The following is a 17,724-nucleotide window of genomic DNA, read 5'->3' on the forward strand; positions in this document are numbered from 1 at the left end:
GGGAGCGGAGCCGGGTGATCTCGAGATCGAGCGGGTCAGGCTCAGCGTTGGCCACTCTGTCGGTCCGCTGAATGAAGTGCCCGCCCCGCTGAGCCCCGAGCCCGGCGCTTTCCCCGCAAGATGGACGGTTTCGCCGGCAGCCTCGGTGAGTACGGCTGGGGACGCCTGTGTCTCCTGCGCTGGGTCGGAATCTTGTTCGCTCTGCACACAACCAGGCCCTGCTCTCCACCCTGCCCCTCCGGGCGGCCGCGGCTCCACTGCACATGTTCCCCTGGAGGCTGCCGCCCCTCCGCGGACTCCGCGGGACTGGGAGCCCCTCCCCCATGCCCAGCCCTCCTCCGAGCCAGACCTCCTTTCCTCCAGATCACCCTTCTGTGCGGGGGCCCTCCTTCCCCCGAGTGGAAACCCTTTCCCCTCTCGGAGACGCCGGGCACCTGGTGCGCCCCTCAGCACGGAGTCACGGCTCCCCTGCAGACCCCTGTTCAGGGCTGGGACACCCCTCTAGATCTAGACCCCTCTTAAGGGTACGACTTTCCTCCCCCTGCACATACCGAGCTGCCTTTCAGAGTAGAGACAGCTCTTTCCCGCACAGAGGCTCCTTTTCAGGTTAGGGACCCCAATTCCCTCTTCAAGAACGGGGCACCCTCCCACCGACTTGACTTTTAATTCGGAGACGGCTCTGGAGTATCCTTCAGAGTAACTGACAACTTCCCTTCACTCCTTCCACTTCTGAACATTTTGCAGTGGTGGATAGACCCAGAAGCCCCGAAGCATCATTTGCTTAATACAGAAAAGGAAGAGGTGCATCTGTGTTGGGGGACCCTCTTTACGAGAAGAGTGAAAGCAGAAGTGATTTCTGGCTCTGCATGCATGCTGGGGAGAAGTAATCCTGCCCAGTGAATCCATAGGAAAGGGGGCCTCTGTCAGGGAAAGAAAGGATTCTCCATTTTTGGAATATGTTGTCTTTGTGGAATGGGGAAAGGGAAGAGGTTATTAAGTAGGCTGAAGTATCTTTTCGATGTTTCCTTTCCCCCGAATAAAGGTAGTAAATTTGTAACCGGCTAGGGAAATCAGAACTCGAGGCTGGTACTCAGTGCCCTATAACCTGTGTCTGGAATTACTATTCTTTGAGGACATTGGAATCCGGTTACTGTAAAGATTGAGCTCAACTGTTATGATGGTGAGAGAAACAGTTTCTCTTTTGGCTGATATAGCAGTTATGTGATACCTACTGCTGGGTTTGTATTTGAGTATTTTATGTGGAGGTAACTTGTATTCAGATACCTTTCTTTTGCATTTCTTGGTAATAAATCCCTAGTTGCTTAATGTTCACAGGAGAGTGAATGATCTGGCCGTGGACCATACTTTACCCAGACAATGTTGGTATTATTAGATGGATTTTCAAAAAATCTAAAGTGGAAAAATAAAGAGCAAGGAGCTCATTATACGTATCAAATGGCAAAACTCTTAAATTTTTGTCCTGACTTTCCCTGGGAAGAAGTCATTGTTATTAGAGTGCTTGGAGAGTGGAAATCCTAAAATAGGAGGCAACTGAGTAGTACTTGTTCCTTTCCAAAGACACCTGTTGTCCATTATCTAACCTTTGATGTCTTGTAATTCCTAACACAGTGAGATTGTTTCATTCTTGGGCGCCTTGTAGAGAGGCATCAGCTTCTCACTGATTATTTTTTAACCTCGTGCCTGGGTTTATACACTAGTTCATATTGGAGTGAAAGATTCGTCCACTATGTCCTTTACAGAGGTAATCATATATGAGGGCAAAAGTTGAGTGTCTCTGGGGATGGTGTGGTATCTCTGGACTGCATTGACTCCTTCGCCTGTTAGAATGGTGAAATCACTACTAGCTTTTTCTTCCTCTCCCGTGGGCTCAAGAACTTTTGGAGGGCTTGCTGAAGCGTCATCTTTTTTTCTGGGAGTCTTTCTCACAGTCGGCGCACTTACGTTTATTTGAGACATTATGTGTGCCTTGTTAAGTAACTGTATCCTGCTTAGCCAGTTCATGAGGCATCTGATAGGAGAGACTGAAAGATGAAGATGAATTGAACCTGGGACTCCCACTTTTTTTTTTTTTTTTTAAATAAAAAGCAGTATAACTGACCCTAATGGCGTGTTTAAAACCATTGTTTTCCCCACTTAATGCCACCGTTTGGGTGATATGTGATGAGACTTCCTTTCTTTAGATATGGGGTTAAACAGGACCTCTGGAGATACGCCTGTCTCTAAAGAGAGGAACCTCTGTCAGCAGAGGGGGAAGGAAATGGCTCCTGGCAGTATTTCTGGAGCTGCTCCTGTGAAGATACTTCTCAGCAGGAGTTCTGTGCTTTCTCTTTTTGTCCCTATGTAAGAGTAAAACTAGGCCCCATCTTAATTGAAACCTTAAATGGGTGGGGGAGGGGTGGTGCTGGTATATTTTACTGGTAGCCTTTACGCAGAGCTTTGCTTGGTTCTTGCCAGATTGCTTGTTTCTGTTCCCTGCAGTTCATTAGCTTAGAGTTACATTGATCTTTATTTTATCAAGAGAGCCATGAATATAAAAGCAAGCACTTAAACTCTAGTAGTTGTTTAAAAACTTTTTTTAACCAATCAAGAATTCAAAATATGTGAAGTTCTTCTGGGGTCACAAGCATTTATTTATTCTCAAGGAAGTGTACGTGTGTATCTCCTTTTACCATGCTGCATGGGTTTTTGAAAAATTGTGAGAAAACTTTGTTTTTATAAGTAAAAATCTTGAATATTTTGTAAACAGAATGATTTTAGCAAAGCTGATTATTTAAGACAATCCTATGGTGAGTCATTTTGTAAAGCGAAAAACTTAAAATTCAAATAGTACCCCTAATTGTTTTGGTAAGGAAAACTCTATGTGTTTTATAAGATGTCTAGTGGGAATTTAAGATCGTGTGTAGTGGTCTCAGATATCAGAGGGTTGTAGATGACTGGCCATTTTATAGATGCCATATTAAAGTTACTGGGTGCATTACCTTTGTTTTACATAAAACAACTGTAAGATGCATTTAATCTCTGCAGCTTATGAATTTTAGGCAGCTTGGCTGGCAGGCGCTTGTACTGTGGAACTTCCCTTGAACATAATACCTTTTAGTTCATGAATTATGGTAATTTTATAAAGCAGCACTTTGGAAACTTTTTAATTTAGGAAGGGAAAGTACCCTCAAATTATCATGATACCTTGCCTCTAAATCACTACAGAGGTGTATGCATACACACGCAAAACCATGTATACAGCATATATTTTAAATGAATCTCAGGTCTGTGTGCAAAAGTGGGAGACTATTAATATAGCTGTAGATTTTATTTTTGTAAGACAGGGTTAGGGTACATTTCATGCTTATTAGTCTTGTTACCATCTCTTTTTCAGAATAAAGTTTTTTATTTCAAGATTTTTATCTTGGAACTAGCCTAAAGATTAGTAAGCGCTTGCACTTTTTAAAGAAAACATATTTAACCATGTCAGCTTTAACTTTTTCTGCCTCAAAGGTCAAAGACCAAAACGAAACTCAAAACTTTTTTCCCCCCAAGAAGAGCTGTTAATGAGTGAAACTGTTAAATTAGTATTTGTAGGAAACAAAATATTCTGGGTATAGGGTATACTCATAAATATGAACGAATAACAGGATGCTTCAATTTATGAACTATTTTAAGAAAGTAGTCTTTACACCAGCAGAGCCATGGTTTCTGATGGCACAATCTTAGTTTCTTAGGGGGTAATACATTGTATGATTTTTAAATATTCTGTTCAGAAGCATTCTTTATACATTCACATGGATGATGTTTCTCTTGTAAAAACATTATTTGGGGAATTTTTTTCTTTTAATTATAAACTTTACATTTCTTATTGGATGCCTCTCAAAGGGCTCAAGATAAATTCCTAAACATGACACGAGTAGTAAGTCATTGGTGGTAAGTTACAGTGTTTCTTAGCAGGTATGCCATGTTGTCCTTATGGAAAGGACAAATAAAAGACATGCTTCTTGCCCTTTAGGAGCTTATGCATGGTTTTAAATAGGTATCTAGAGAGGTTTATTATTAATCATAAGTAAAGTACCAGAAATGGGGACGGAGGGAGGAAGCACCATTGAGAATGCTGTGCTATGTACCAAGTACGTAACTTCTGAGAGAGACCTCTTGGGAGATTGCTCACTTTATCTCTTTAGTGACTGGGTTTTATATTTCTTAATTTGCTGTAGGGCACATGCACTGGCTGAAGATAGACAGAAAGGGAAAGGGAGAAACAACCTTCAGGGGTGACGGCCACACCAAGATCCCTCACCTCCATTCTCCTGTTGGTATTTTTTGGCATGCATGAACATATTCTCAAGCCCTCCAAATCGGGACTCAGGTGGTGCAATGGGACATGTGGGATCCAGCCATTTTAATCACCATGCAACTAGCTGGCCTAGCTGGCTTGAGACTGGCTTCCTTTTTTTTTTTTTTTTTTTAAGATTTTTGCCATTGGGCACATGTGCTCACAGTACAGAGACAGAGATAGTGAGAAGAAAAGTGAGAAATCACCCCCCGGGGGGGGATGGCCACATCACAATCTCCTCTCCTCTGTTTTCCTCCTGTGATTTTGAGCATGTGCACACAGGTATGTGCCCAATGTGATTTTCAAGCCACCAGGTCCAGGACTTAAACCACAGTTGGCCATGTGGAAGTTCAGTGCCTTAAACACCACTCCACCTGCTGGTACTGAGACAGGTAAAACAATGAAATAATTTCTTTTAGCAGTCCAAATTCTAGGGAATAATATTAGTAAGTCTTCTGTCTTATGTTTGTTTGAATGACATGTACAGAAAATACTATATTGACCCAGCAGGTGTCATGGTGGTTAAGGAGACAGATCCCACATGGCTGACTGCATGGGCTGAGTCCTGATCTGGTGACTTGGAAAGGATGCCCAGTGTGTATGTGTGTGCACCCAAAATCCCAAGAGGAGAACAGAAGAAAAGGGATTATGACATAGTCCTCCCCACTGGAGAGTGACTTCTCACTTTCTTTCTCTTTCTTTCCCTCTCTCTCTTTTTCTCTGGCAAGTACATATGCTCTATAGCAAAAACTTAAAAAGCAAAAACAAACAAGCAAAAAACTATTATTGCGTGGTAGTCCATTTCTGTAACATGTAAAACGTCCATATTTGTCATGAGAAATCTGTGGTGAAAAATGTGATTTTAAAAGAGGTAGAGTCTAAGACGTTAAAAACGTTTAAGGGAATAATCTATTATGACTTACCTCAGTGTGGAAGAGTCCCAAATCCAAAGTATATTTGTGGGTCTATATAGGATCTCTGGTCCTGTAGGTCTAGCTGTCTTAGACTGCTATGAGGCCTTCATTTTGCTTATTGTTTTATAGTTTACAAAGACCTTTTATCTTGTTTAAGGTACAGAGTAACCCTGGGTAATAATTATTACTCTTTCGTAGATGAAACTGAGGTTCAGAGTTTTTTTAAGGCTATTTAAATCCAATTTTTTTTCTTTTTTTTTGTGGTGAGGCTAATTTGCGGATTTTATACCCATATTGTAAATAAAATGAGAATATAATGTAAAGATTTAAAGAGTAGAAGAATAAAATTTTTTCTAGCCCACCTGTATGCAACTGATGTTAACATGTTGATATGTACTTGTAGTTTTTAAATAATTGAAATCATACTATAGGCATATTTTTATTTTTTATTATTTTTTTTTAACTGCATCCTATCTACCTCATTTGAACTCTGATTTTTCTATTGGAGTCATTACCCCATTACAGACTCTCTATTACCTACTGGTATAGCAAAACTGACATACCTAAACTCCTCTTCTAAATCACCTTTTTCTTTTTCCACTCTTACTCAACACCCCAAATCTCAGAACTATGTTTGATTCCTTGCCACTTTTGCATACAACATTAAAATCTCCTCTAAAACTTGTCAGTCTTGTCCTCCTTTCTCATCCCTTTCTTCTCCACCACCATAGTTCATATACGTAGTACTCTGTGCATGACCTCAAGAATCTCCACCTGTCCAAATTGTTTTGTACAGGACTCTCAGGTTAATCTTCCTGAAGTCATGCTTGGATTGCCATTCTCCCTTTCAGGTCGCTGCTTTGTCTTAATGCCTAAATTCAAACACTGTACCTCATTTTCAAGCCTTATTATTTCTCTATTGTAGTAACATATTCTGGCACAATGATTTCTTTTGTTCCCCAGATTTGGTTGGCACTTTCCATCTTTTCATCCATGACTATTCTCAGTACCCTTCAAGGCACAGTTCAAATATTTTGTCTTTCTTTTATTATTATTATTTTTATTATTATTATTTAGAGAGGTTTTTGCTATAGGGCACGTGTGCTCACCAGAAAGAGAGAGATAGAAAGTGAGAAATCACCCCCCGGGGGGATGGCCACACTGCAATCCCTTCTCCATTCTTCTCTCAGGATCTTGGGCACGCACACACATGCTCCTGGCATGAGTTTAAGCCACCGGGTCCGGGACTCAAACCGTAGTCGATTACATGGGAGTTCTACAACATAGCCCGGGCAGTAGTTTAAGCCACGGGGTCCGGGACTCAAACCGTAGTCGATTACATGGGAGTTCTACAACATAGCCATTACGCCATCTGTTGGTCCCCAAATACCACAGTATTCTCCCTTGAACACTTGAGAGTAGCTCTGTTGGGGCACTTTTCACAGGCTGTCGTCTTATGAGGTAGAAGTTCACTACAACTCTTAACATTATTTAAGTTTTATTTCCTTAAGTCTTCCAGTGGCAATTTCACAAATTGTAAAATTTAGTAAACATTATGTCCCTAATGTTTTTCTGTTTTCCTCTCAGGATTTTGGACATGCATGCACACATACCTGGCATGTTTTTTAAGCCACTGGGTCTGGGACTTGATCCAGTCAGTCAGCCATGTAGGATCCAGCTACCTTCACCACCATACCACCTGGTTGGCCTATTTTTATTTTATTCATTTATTTTTAATGTAATAAGAACGAAGAAAAGCTATGGACACGTTCCAGGTTAGAGGAGACTAGAGAGGACTGGTTCTGTGGCACAGTGGCAATGCACCTCTTGAGAGAAGCTGGATTCCACATGGTGACCATGGTTTGAATCCTTGTGTGTGCATGTCCAAAATCCCAAAAGGAGAATGAAGGAGAAGAAACTGTGGCATGACCATTCCCGGGGGTGCAGGGGAGGGTGATTTCTCACTTTTTCCCTTTGTCTCTGGCAAGCGCACATGCCCTATAGCAAAAATCTCTAAAAAAAAAAATAAAGGAAAAGCTTTATGAATGTTTGTTCTTTATGCTGTTCTTACAACTTCTCAAATGAGAAACCAATTTCTCATTTGAAATTAGTTTCAAATGAAGTTTTTAAAAAATCTTGGGAATTTTGTATTATATAACATAATACAGCACTTTAAAAATATGGAATTATCCTCTCTCCTAGAAAATTCCAGGCAGAAACCCTTGGGATAAAACTGTGGCTCCAAGAATATGTTCCGTGTATGTATCATGTGGCTTCCATTTATTCCTCGGACTTGGTTTGAGAAACATGTCTCTGGGACAGAGGCAGCTGTGGTTCAGATTTAGCCGACAGACATATTTTGTTTAGCCCTTTGGAGTGTTTTAAAAATTGGGGAAGTTTGCATAAAAATGTGGGTGTTTGGTTTCTGTTGAAGAATGGAATGATCTTTATATTCTAGGTAATTCTGTATACTAAGTAGTGTGTCAGAGAAGTGGCCTCGGTTCCTACCTTATTACTCACCTTATTTCAGTTATTTATTTTCTCGTCTCATAAACATACGTTTGCAACTTTTACCTAGCTTAAGAGGGGATGAGATTATGTCTACTTTGTACTTACAGTCATTTGAGAATTAAGCTGCTACATAATGTCCTGTCACCCTTAACATTTTAATGTTTGTTATTCCTACAAACAAGGGCATTCTCCTACATAACCATACTCTCTGACCCATTCTTGCTTCTCTGATTATCTTAAGAAGGTTTATAGCAAAGGGATCCAGTCAGAATTGCATATTGCTCTTAGTTGTGCCCTTCGTTCTCCTTAGATCCGGGGCCGTTTCTTAGTCTTTCCTTGGATTTTGTGACTGATGACACTTTGGAATACCTGCGCTTTGTAGAATGTCCCTAAACTTGGTATTTCTTCTCGATTGAATTCAAGTTACGCATCTTTGGCAGAAATGCCACAGAAGTGAAGCAGTTTTTATCTCATTACATCCTACCAGGTGGCATACTATTTTTTTAAAAGATTTATTTATTTTATTTGTTGTGATTTATTTTTTAACGTGATCACAGAGAGACAGAGAGAATGTGAGAAAGCAACCCATGAAGATTTGAACCAAGGTTGGCCACATAGGAGTCCAGCACATTAACCCAACCCCGCCACCTGCAGGCCCCTCCAGTAGCATATTTTAAAATTTTGTCCCTTTACCCATGATGACGATTTTGATCATTTGATTAAGGTGGTTCTGCCAAGCTTTTCTAATGTAAAACCTCTTTTCTTTCTCTCTTTTAACTATGTAGTTTATTTTGTAGAAGGTGGTTTGAAACTATGTAAATTATTCTGTTTCTCATTAGACCTTTAATTTACTAGTTTATTTACATCTCTGTGGACTCAAGTTTCCTACTTTTTTCAATGGGTTATAATTGAGTATTATTTATTTTGATGCTCAAATTGGCCCTGCTTTTGCCAGTGAGTGCCCTTCGAGCTACTTCTGTGTTCTCTTCACTTGTTCGCATCATTTCTTCCTTTCTGACATGAGATGATTCAGGTTCATTTTATACTCTTCCTGCTTCAGTGCTGGGACCACTGTTTTCAAGGGGGCCTGGGGTGTTGTGTTGCATTGTGTGTGTGGAGAATGCTGTTTAGCATCCAACCTCTGTGTACTAGTTGTGCTCATTGCTGTTGGGGTCCTCTCATCTCCGGCACCCACCCAGCGTGAGTTTTAAGCCACCTGGTTGGGAACTCGAACCACAGTCAACTACGTGGGAGTCTAGCGATGTAACCATTAAGCCATCTGCTTAAATAAATCATTTTTTTAAAAAAAGACCCTGTCTACAGATACAGTAATTTTCCGGGGTACTGGGGATTAAGATTTCAGCATATAATTTTTCTGGGGGAGGAGGACATGATTCAGCCTGTTACAACACACACATATTTTATATAATTAAAGTGAGGTTCAGGTAAGCGTTTGAACTATGTTGTTTTAAGTTAATGAACTTTTTTATAGTTCTCTAGTAACTTTGTAACCACATACTGTTTTATCTTACTGTTAAAAACATGTAAAGTACATGGAATAGACCATTAATGTAAATTAGTTTGAAAGTATTTACTGTCATTCGGAAGTCATTCAGGATCATATTTCTTACTGTCCAGTTTCTATTTTTAAACGATCAACAGTTATCTTAGAGCAAGGTATTGTAGGATAGTGTGTGGAGGGGTTGGTAGGAGGGCTGGGTAAATAAAGTATATTTAAGCAGCCAAATCAACCGTGTCTTTTTCCACTTAAAATAGCACAATCATCTTTCTTTCTCAGCAAATATAAATATAAATTTTAATGCATCGTGTTTCATTATTTGGACATCTGGTTGCCTTAAGCTGTATATATAGAACACAGTTTAACTTATCCTTGATGACTGATGGTGGTTATTATGAGCATTAGACATGGTTCTTGCAGGAATACAGTGGGGCCTTCAAGAGCTATTTGTGTGAAGCAGTTTACTCCATGCACTAAATGATTCTAGGCAGTTACAGTGTAACTAGTCAGTTATAACTGTATTTCTTGCTTGTCACCTAGTGTCAGTGTGCTTTACAACCTTTTCTCTTTTTATTATTTAAAAATCTCTTTTGATGGGACCAGCAGATGGCGTAATGGTTAAATCACTGGACTCCCTCATAGTAGATTGTAGTTCAAGACCCAGACCCAGAGGCTTGAAACTCAGGCCTCGTGCATGTGTGTGTGCTCAAAACCCTGAGAGGAGAGTGGAGGAGCAGGGATTGTGGTGTGGCCATCCTTGGGGGTGTGGGGGGTGGTGATTTCTTGCTTTCTGCTCTTTGCCTCTGGTGAGTGTACATGCCCTATAGCAAAAAATATTCCTCTTAAAAAGAAATAAAATCTCAGGACCAGCAATTGGCATAATAGCTGTGTCACTGGACTCCCATGTAGTTGACCGCAGTTCGAATCCCGGACCCAGTGGCTTAAACTCACACCGGGCACGTGTGTGTGCATGCCCAAGACCCCAAGAGGAGAATGGAGGAGAAGGGATTGCGGCATGGCCGTCCTCCGGGGGGGGTGGGAGGGTGATTTCTCACTTTCTGTCTTTTTGGCTAGTGCACACGCCCTATTGCAAAAACCTCTAAAAAAGAATAAGGAAAAAAAAAATCTCATTTGAGAGGGCCAGCAAGTGGCATGGTGGTTAAAAGCACAGGACTATCACATGGCCAACCTTGGTTTGAATCCCTTGGTTCAAATCTTGAGCCTGGCAACTTGCTTTTTTACTTTCCCTCTTTTTCTGGTGAGCACATGTGCCCTGTAACATTAAAATAATAATAAAATTAAATATACAGTTTTTTTTTTTAATTTCAGTTGAGTTTATTTCTCTTAAAAGAACTCTTATTTGATTATCAGAACTAAAATTTGACAGTAATTTCTTCTTTTATATAATTATTTATTTTATTTTATTTATTAATTCATTTATTTTTTTTTAGTTTGACCAGAGAGAGAGACAGAGGGTGAGAGTGAGAGAGAGAGAGGAAGCGAGAAAGCAAACCAGCAGATTCAGGACTTGAACCCTGGTTGGCCATGTGGGAGTGTCCAGCGCCTTCACCACCTTGCCAACTGCTGATCCCGACAGTAATTTCTTAATATCAGATACTGGTCAGGGGCTCAGTTGCGGTGGTACAAGCTGCCAGGACACTGCTTCTGGGAGACTGGAGTCACGTGGGAGACCCAGGTTCAATTCCCAGCTCTTTAGGTGGGGTGCCTCTTGCTTATAGACGAGCTATTGGGTCATCAGAGAAGTCATGGCGTGTTTTTCTGTGCAAAAATGAGTCATGACTTTTCCAATGACCCAGTAGCTGGGAGAGTGGGGCAGGAGGAGACATAATGAAAGATCCTTTCAGAGATAATCAGTTCTATCCCCCCATAGGCATAAACTTAAAAAACCAGACATCTCCTAAGTGTCCTTTTATAGTGAATTATCAGGATTTGTACACAATTCATTTATTGCATTTGGTTGTTATGTCTCTAAAGTCTCAATCTCTCTGTTACAAGATGTTTTTGACAGGATCTTGTTTTGTTGTGATCTCCTACCCTGGCCTTCCAGTCAGGGAGAGTTACAGGTGTGTGCTGTCACACCTAGCCTGGTTAGATTGGACCAGGAACTGAATCCAGTGCCCATGTGGCCCCACCCTTGTGTAGTGGCACCATCGCACTTGTGCCACTGCATCTGGCCCTCTTAAATCTGTTAGCCTGTGCGGTTTCCCTTTCTTTTTTCCTTTGTAATATGTTAAACTGTACCTTTGTCCTCTAGAATTTAACAAAGTGCTGAATATGTGTATTTTTGGGTGTTAACACGTTTCTTTGTCTTCTGTATACCCTTTAAATTGTGGGATTATATGTAGTTGTTCTGTTTTGATTTGCCACTGTTACTGTTCTTTTTCATGTTTAGATTTTCCATTTTTGGGTTGTGGGAGCATCTTCAGAATAGCTCCTGAGACCTGATGGTAGAGGTCTCTTTGCTTTCTGATCTGATAAGATGTTATACATTTATGTTTTATACTTTCTGCTACATCAGAATTGCAAAAAATGGAACCAGCTTCTTCTCCAAGAAGTCCTCTTTCCATTTAGATGAACTAGTATTCTAGGCACTAAAGGTGCTCGTTTCTCCTGAACTGGTTAGTGTTTCTAGTCTTGTATTTCTTTTATTTCCAGTTTAAAATCTGCTGTGACCTGGGTATCCAGATAAAAACAAAGCTTGTTTGACTAACATGAGAATTGTTTGGAATCTTTAACAAGAAGATCTAGAATTCAAGGCCTATGACTATTTAAATTGTATGATAGAGCAACTACAGTGACAAGTTCATACATAATACATATTGCTAATATTTGCAAAAAATGTGAATAATAGGCTACCAGAGGCTCCTCTGAGAGTAAAATAAGTAACTTCTGAGTAAAGTCCTTAATAAATAAAATGTATGAGATAGGTAATGGTTACATCATTGGACTCCCATGTAGTCAGCCACGGTTCAAGTCCCAGATATGGTGGGCTTAAAACTCATGCCGGGCACTTGTGCGTGCATGCCCAAAATCCCAAGAGGAGACTGGAGGATAAAGGATTGCAGCGTGGCCTTCCCCCCAAGGAGCTGATTTCTTGCTTTCTGTCTCTCTGTCTCTCTCTGTCTCTACGACGAACACACACACCCTATAGCAAAAGTCTCTCTTAAAAAAAATGCATGGGATGCACGAGCTTTTAGTTTACAAGCTAAAGTAAGAGTGCATTTCAGTGCCAAAAAAAATTGAAATCTGTGCATAGTTTTCTCATAATACACATTTTTCATAAACTCTTTGAAGATCCCATAAACAAATGTGTTTAAGATGATAGGCTATTTATACTCTCTGCATTTTGTTCAGATTATAAGAGTCCAGGTGGTGTCGCAGTGATAGTGCAACTGGACCCACTTGGGAAAGGTCCTGGATTTGTGTCCTGGGACCTCCTCGAATATGTATACGCCTATAATCCAGGCTGAGTCTGGAGTGTGTTGTGGCATGATGACCTTGTTTGGAGTGTCTGTCTTTTTCTCATGGAAGAAATAAACTTCTTTTTAAAATAGTTACTTAGTCTTTTTTATTTATTATTAATTTTTAGTTTGCTATAGGGCATGCACACTCACCAGAGAAAGACCAAGTGGGGGTGGGGGATGGAGGGAGAGAGCAAGCTGCCAGGACTGGGACTCCAGCTGTATCTGGCCATGTGGGAGTCCAGTGTCCCATGCCACCTGCCGGCCCCAATAAATAAACTTTTGTGTTTTTTGAGAGGTTTTCACTATAGGGTGCGTGCGCTCGCCAGACAGACAGAGAGAGACATAGAGACAGAAAGCGAGAAATCACCCCCCCAGGGGAGATGGTCACGCCGCAATCCCTTCTCCTCCATTCTCCTCTAGGGATCTTGGGCACGCACGTACACACGCCCGGCGTGAGTTTTAAGCCACCAGGTCTAGGACGCGAACTGCGGTCGACTACTTGGGAGTCCAGCGACACAGCCATTACGCTAACTGCTGGTTCCCAATAAACTTTTTTTAAGAGACGTTTTTGCCATAGAACGAGTGTGCTCATTGGAGAGACAGAGAGAGTCAGTGAGAAATCATCCTCCAGGAGGGATGGCCATACCGCAGTCCCTCCTCCTCTCGAGATTTTGGCCACATGTACATACGTGCCCAGGTTGAGTTTCAAGCCACTGGATCCAGGACTTGAACCGCAGTTAGCCATGTGTGTGTCCAGCGATGTAACTATTATACCCTCTGATGGTCCTTAATAAACTCTCTGAAAAAGGTTTAATAGATAAATTTCTGGATCAGCACGATGTTAGTGTATTACAGAATCAAATTATGCTGTATTAATATTCGCCATGCTCCGTAATAAGAATGCACTTTTCTCTTTTTAAAATTTTCCCCCCAGAGATGTAATTTTCCTTACTTTCCAAAATTGACTTCCTAAAGTCAAGATGATTTCCTTTTCTTTTTTTCTTTTTTTTTTTTTTTTAAACAGAGCTACTCAATGTTGGTATCAGTCATTTTTCCTTAAATCATTTCTGGCTTTTGTAGACATAGCTGATCTTGAAGTGACCATCCTATGTTGAGCCTTATGTGACACATCAGAGCAAATGGTAAAATGTATTTGCATTTTCTGTTGAGCCATTTATTCCAGAAAAGTATCACAACTGATTTTTGTTGATGAGTGGGGGACTTTTATTTTAAAAAACACTTTGAAGGATATCCTGTTCTCAGTTTAGTCAGGGGCATCGCCTTGGACTGCTTTATATACCTCTCGGCTGTATCTTACTCCTTTAATCCTCTTCAGTTATGATCAGTGTGGATGTATTTGTAGCACAGACAGGTCCAGCATCATGGCTAGATCTAGTATTTGAGATAGGCCTCATGAACAGAGTTTAGAATAAAGAGATAATTAGAAACATAATCTGTATTTGACTAAGTTTTTCTTGAAGTTTAGTATTTATTGAGAGAGAGAATATTCTCCATCTTGACAGAGATCCACGCCCAGGTTTCATCCAGCCCTGGATCACGGACAGACATGTGCCTGATATGCCAGGGAGGCCTCCAGACTGGAGCCGTACACCTTCCACCTGGAACTGCCTCCCAGAGCATCGTGCTTTACTCCCGTGCCACTGTCTGGCTCCCTCTCTCTTCAACAAGATGCTCAATTGTGAATGTTGTAAATGAGATTTAATGGTTATATGCATGCTGAAGGCTGCATACTGTGAAACTCCCTACCCGGGTTTATTAGCACGTGTTCTAATGAGGCTTGGGTTATGAGTTTGAGTCTTATTATGCCGCTTCCTTTTTGTGATTCTTGGTTGTGGACACTCTCATTGGAGACACGTTTTGATTAGCTTCTGTGGATCACACCTTGTGCTAAATGCAGTGGAAAATTGTTGAATGAGACACTCAATTCCTGCTCCCACAAGGCTTATAATTCTATGGAGGACTCAGGCAGTTTCAAGAAATACTTATTGCATGCTTGTTCAGCCCTTTTCCAGCTATAAACAGAGCACTAATGGAGTGTATAAAGTGGGCTTTTAAAATACAGATTTATAAGAATTGTGATGGCAAAGTATAGGAAGCTTTGGGAAAATGGAAGATTGCCTTAGGCCTCCACCATTCAGCCTACCCCCTACACCCCGCCACCCCCCACTCCCCAGTTCATGTCTTTGTTTAGGGTTTAACCAGAAAAACAGAGATCAAATCACCATGTTCTTCTCAGCTTTTGGAAAGTCTTGAGGAATTCATTTTTGAATTTTTAAATTTTTTTAATAGGTTTTTGCCACAGGGCATGTGCACTCATCAGAGAGAGAGAGTTTGAAAGTGAAAACTCACCCCCTCCCCCAGGGGTGGTGACCACATGGCAGTCCCTTCTCCTCCATTCTCCTCTTGGGATTTTGGGCATGTACACACACATACCTAGTGTGATTTTAGAGCCACCAGGTCCAGGACTCAAACCATGGTTAGCCATGTGAGAAAGCAGTGCCTTAACTACCATGCCAGCCGCTCACTGCAAAAATGACCTTTATTCCCTCCTCCCCTCAGTGCCCGAGAAAATGATGAACTCCGGTTGTAGTTTTCAACCTGTGTGGAGGCCATCATAAGCTGTGCCCACATAACATCATTCAGATTTAAAGTAGTGAATTTACTAACTTCTCTCCTCGCTCTCGTATCAGTATAAGGAATAACTTTCTGTGATACTTGCTTTGGAGTATGGCCCTTGTGATCATATGGTATACCTGCTTTAGGAAATGACCATTGACAGTGTGGTTTATGAACTACGTATTTTTCTTTTCTTTCTTTTTTCCCCCTCAGGGTACATGTACTTGCGGGGGATGGGGGGAGAGAGAGAGAGAGACAAACAGACAGTGAGAGGGAAAGTGAGAAATCACCTTCCAGAGGGCATGACCACGCCACAATCCCTCCCCCTCCACCCTCCTCCTGGGATCTTGGGCACGTGCGCGCGCACACACACACACACACACACACTCACACAATGCGATTTTTAAGCTACTAGGCATGGGTCTCGAACTGTGATTGGCAATGTGGGAGTCCAGCAACTTAACTGCCACTTCATCTGCTGGCCCCTGAACTACATTTTTAAAAATATTTTATTTCTTTGATTAGCAAGAGAGACAGGCAGCACCGCCAACAGTTCTAGAGGCTGAGACCCACCCTGGTCTCAGACAGCCTGGTGTGCTCAGGGAAGTCTCCAGATGCAAACATGGAACCTTCCAATGTGGGTCAGGCACACAGAGCATCACATTTCCCTGTTGTATCACTGTCTGGTCCTTGTGGACTGCATTTTAAGAAATTCGATTCACATGGATAATTTAATGAAAGGCGGAAACCAGCACGGACACTCACATTTGTTAAGCTGTGATTTCAGGGGCTATGCCAGGCATTTTGCATAAATTATTTGTGATAACTTTCTAAAGGACCAGGAACATCTTAATTTTAGCTTAAGTAATGTCTTCAAGGATGGCTGCTAAGTAGATTGAATAAAATTGAACCTGTTATTGCAGTACTTCATTAGGGGATGATGGTCATACCTGGTGACAGCTTTTTGGTAACAAAATAACTAAGCTTTCAGATGGAAAATTCAGTAATTCGACAAACATTGTTTAGCAAATGCTATATATGGACATTGTTTTCTTATGGGAACTATATGAGCAAAACAGAAATCCTGGTTTCATGAAGCTTTTATTACAGTGAGGGGAGAGAGACAAAAAACAATGTTCATGACATTGTATACTCTTAGGAGGTGTGTGACTCTTATATAAACATTGATGTTCGATTGTCCATTTTACACACATTGTGCTTTTTTCTTAGAATGGATGTGTGTGATATAACCTATGTGGGATATGGTTATGTCACATAAGCTTAGAGAAAAAGTATTTGGGGGTGGAGGGGACCAGCAGTTAGCGTAATGGCTATGTCGCTGGACTCCCATGTAGTCGACCACAGTTCACGTCCCGGACCCAGTGGCTCAAAATTCACGGCCGGGCACGTGTGCGTGCGTGCCCAAGATCCCGAGAGGAGAATGGAGGAGAAGGGATTGCGGCGTGGCCATCCCCACTGGGTGGTGATTTCTCGCTTTCTGTCTCTCTGTCTCTCTCCGTCTGTCTGGCGAGCGCACGCGCCCATAGCAAAAACCTTTAAAAAAAATAAAATAAAATAAAAGGATTTGGGGGGATGCAGAAGCAGGTGATTAAAACAGTTGTGGGCCACAGTAATCAAATGTTTTTAAAAAGAATAATAATAATAACATGGAATTTAAAAAACAGTTGTGGGCCACCAGGTGGCAGGGTGGTTAAGGCAGCTGGATCCTACATGACCAACTTTGCAGTTCAAGTCCTGGACCTGGCAGCTTGAAAAATCACACCAGGCACAAGTTAATGTGCATATCAAAATCCTGAGAGAAGACTGAAGAAGGAACTGTGGCATGGCCATGCCTCCAGGGTTTGATTTCTCACTTTTCCTCTCTGTCTGTCTGTCTCTCTGGCAACTGCACATGTCCTATAGCAGACTAAAACAAACAACATTAACAGTTGTGCTTTGTTATCATACATCGTAGTCACTATCTCTAACTTTATGATAGGTTTTTAGAATATAGATATACCTTCGTAGGCTCCCATTCTCATTTTCCTAGTTTTTTTCCTTGTGTTATCCATATTTAAGATCTTATTGTTTACTATACTACATCTGTATGTTTGGACACATATCTTCTTTCAATTTTGTTACTTTTTTCTAATGGAAGAATTTGGGCATATTTCAACAAAATCTTTTTTTTTTTAGGTTAATTACTGTAGGTCATTATTTATCAATCTGGATTCAGGACCCCCTATCCGTTACTAAGGAGAATTCCTGGGATGCTGTGGAGATCTTCAGACAGCTGTTTGTGGGTGGTGATGATAG

The 17,724-nt window shown here is 41.2% G+C and overlaps 1 protein-coding gene across 5 annotated transcripts in view; it reads left to right on the plus strand.

The window, feature by feature from the left end:
- The first annotated feature begins 6 nt into the window (after nt 1–6).
- Nucleotides 7–17,724, plus strand: part of EML4 (EMAP like 4) — a 160,973-nt gene continuing 143,255 nt past the window's right edge. For all 5 annotated transcript variants that reach the window (XR_003550860.1, XM_006141306.2, XM_006141307.2 and 2 more), the window contains exon 1: nt 7–145. Coding sequence is in view for 4 of the 5 variants with exons in the window: in XM_006141306.2 (XP_006141368.1) it covers nt 121–145 (25 nt within the window). In the remaining variant the exon portion in view is untranslated. The remainder of the gene's footprint in view (nt 146–17,724) is intronic.

The sequence above is a fragment of the Tupaia chinensis genome, unplaced genomic scaffold, assembly GCF_000334495.1.
Source record: "Tupaia chinensis unplaced genomic scaffold, TupChi_1.0 Scaffold000050_1, whole genome shotgun sequence".
NCBI classification, from domain to species: Eukaryota; Metazoa; Chordata; class Mammalia; order Scandentia; family Tupaiidae; genus Tupaia; species Tupaia belangeri.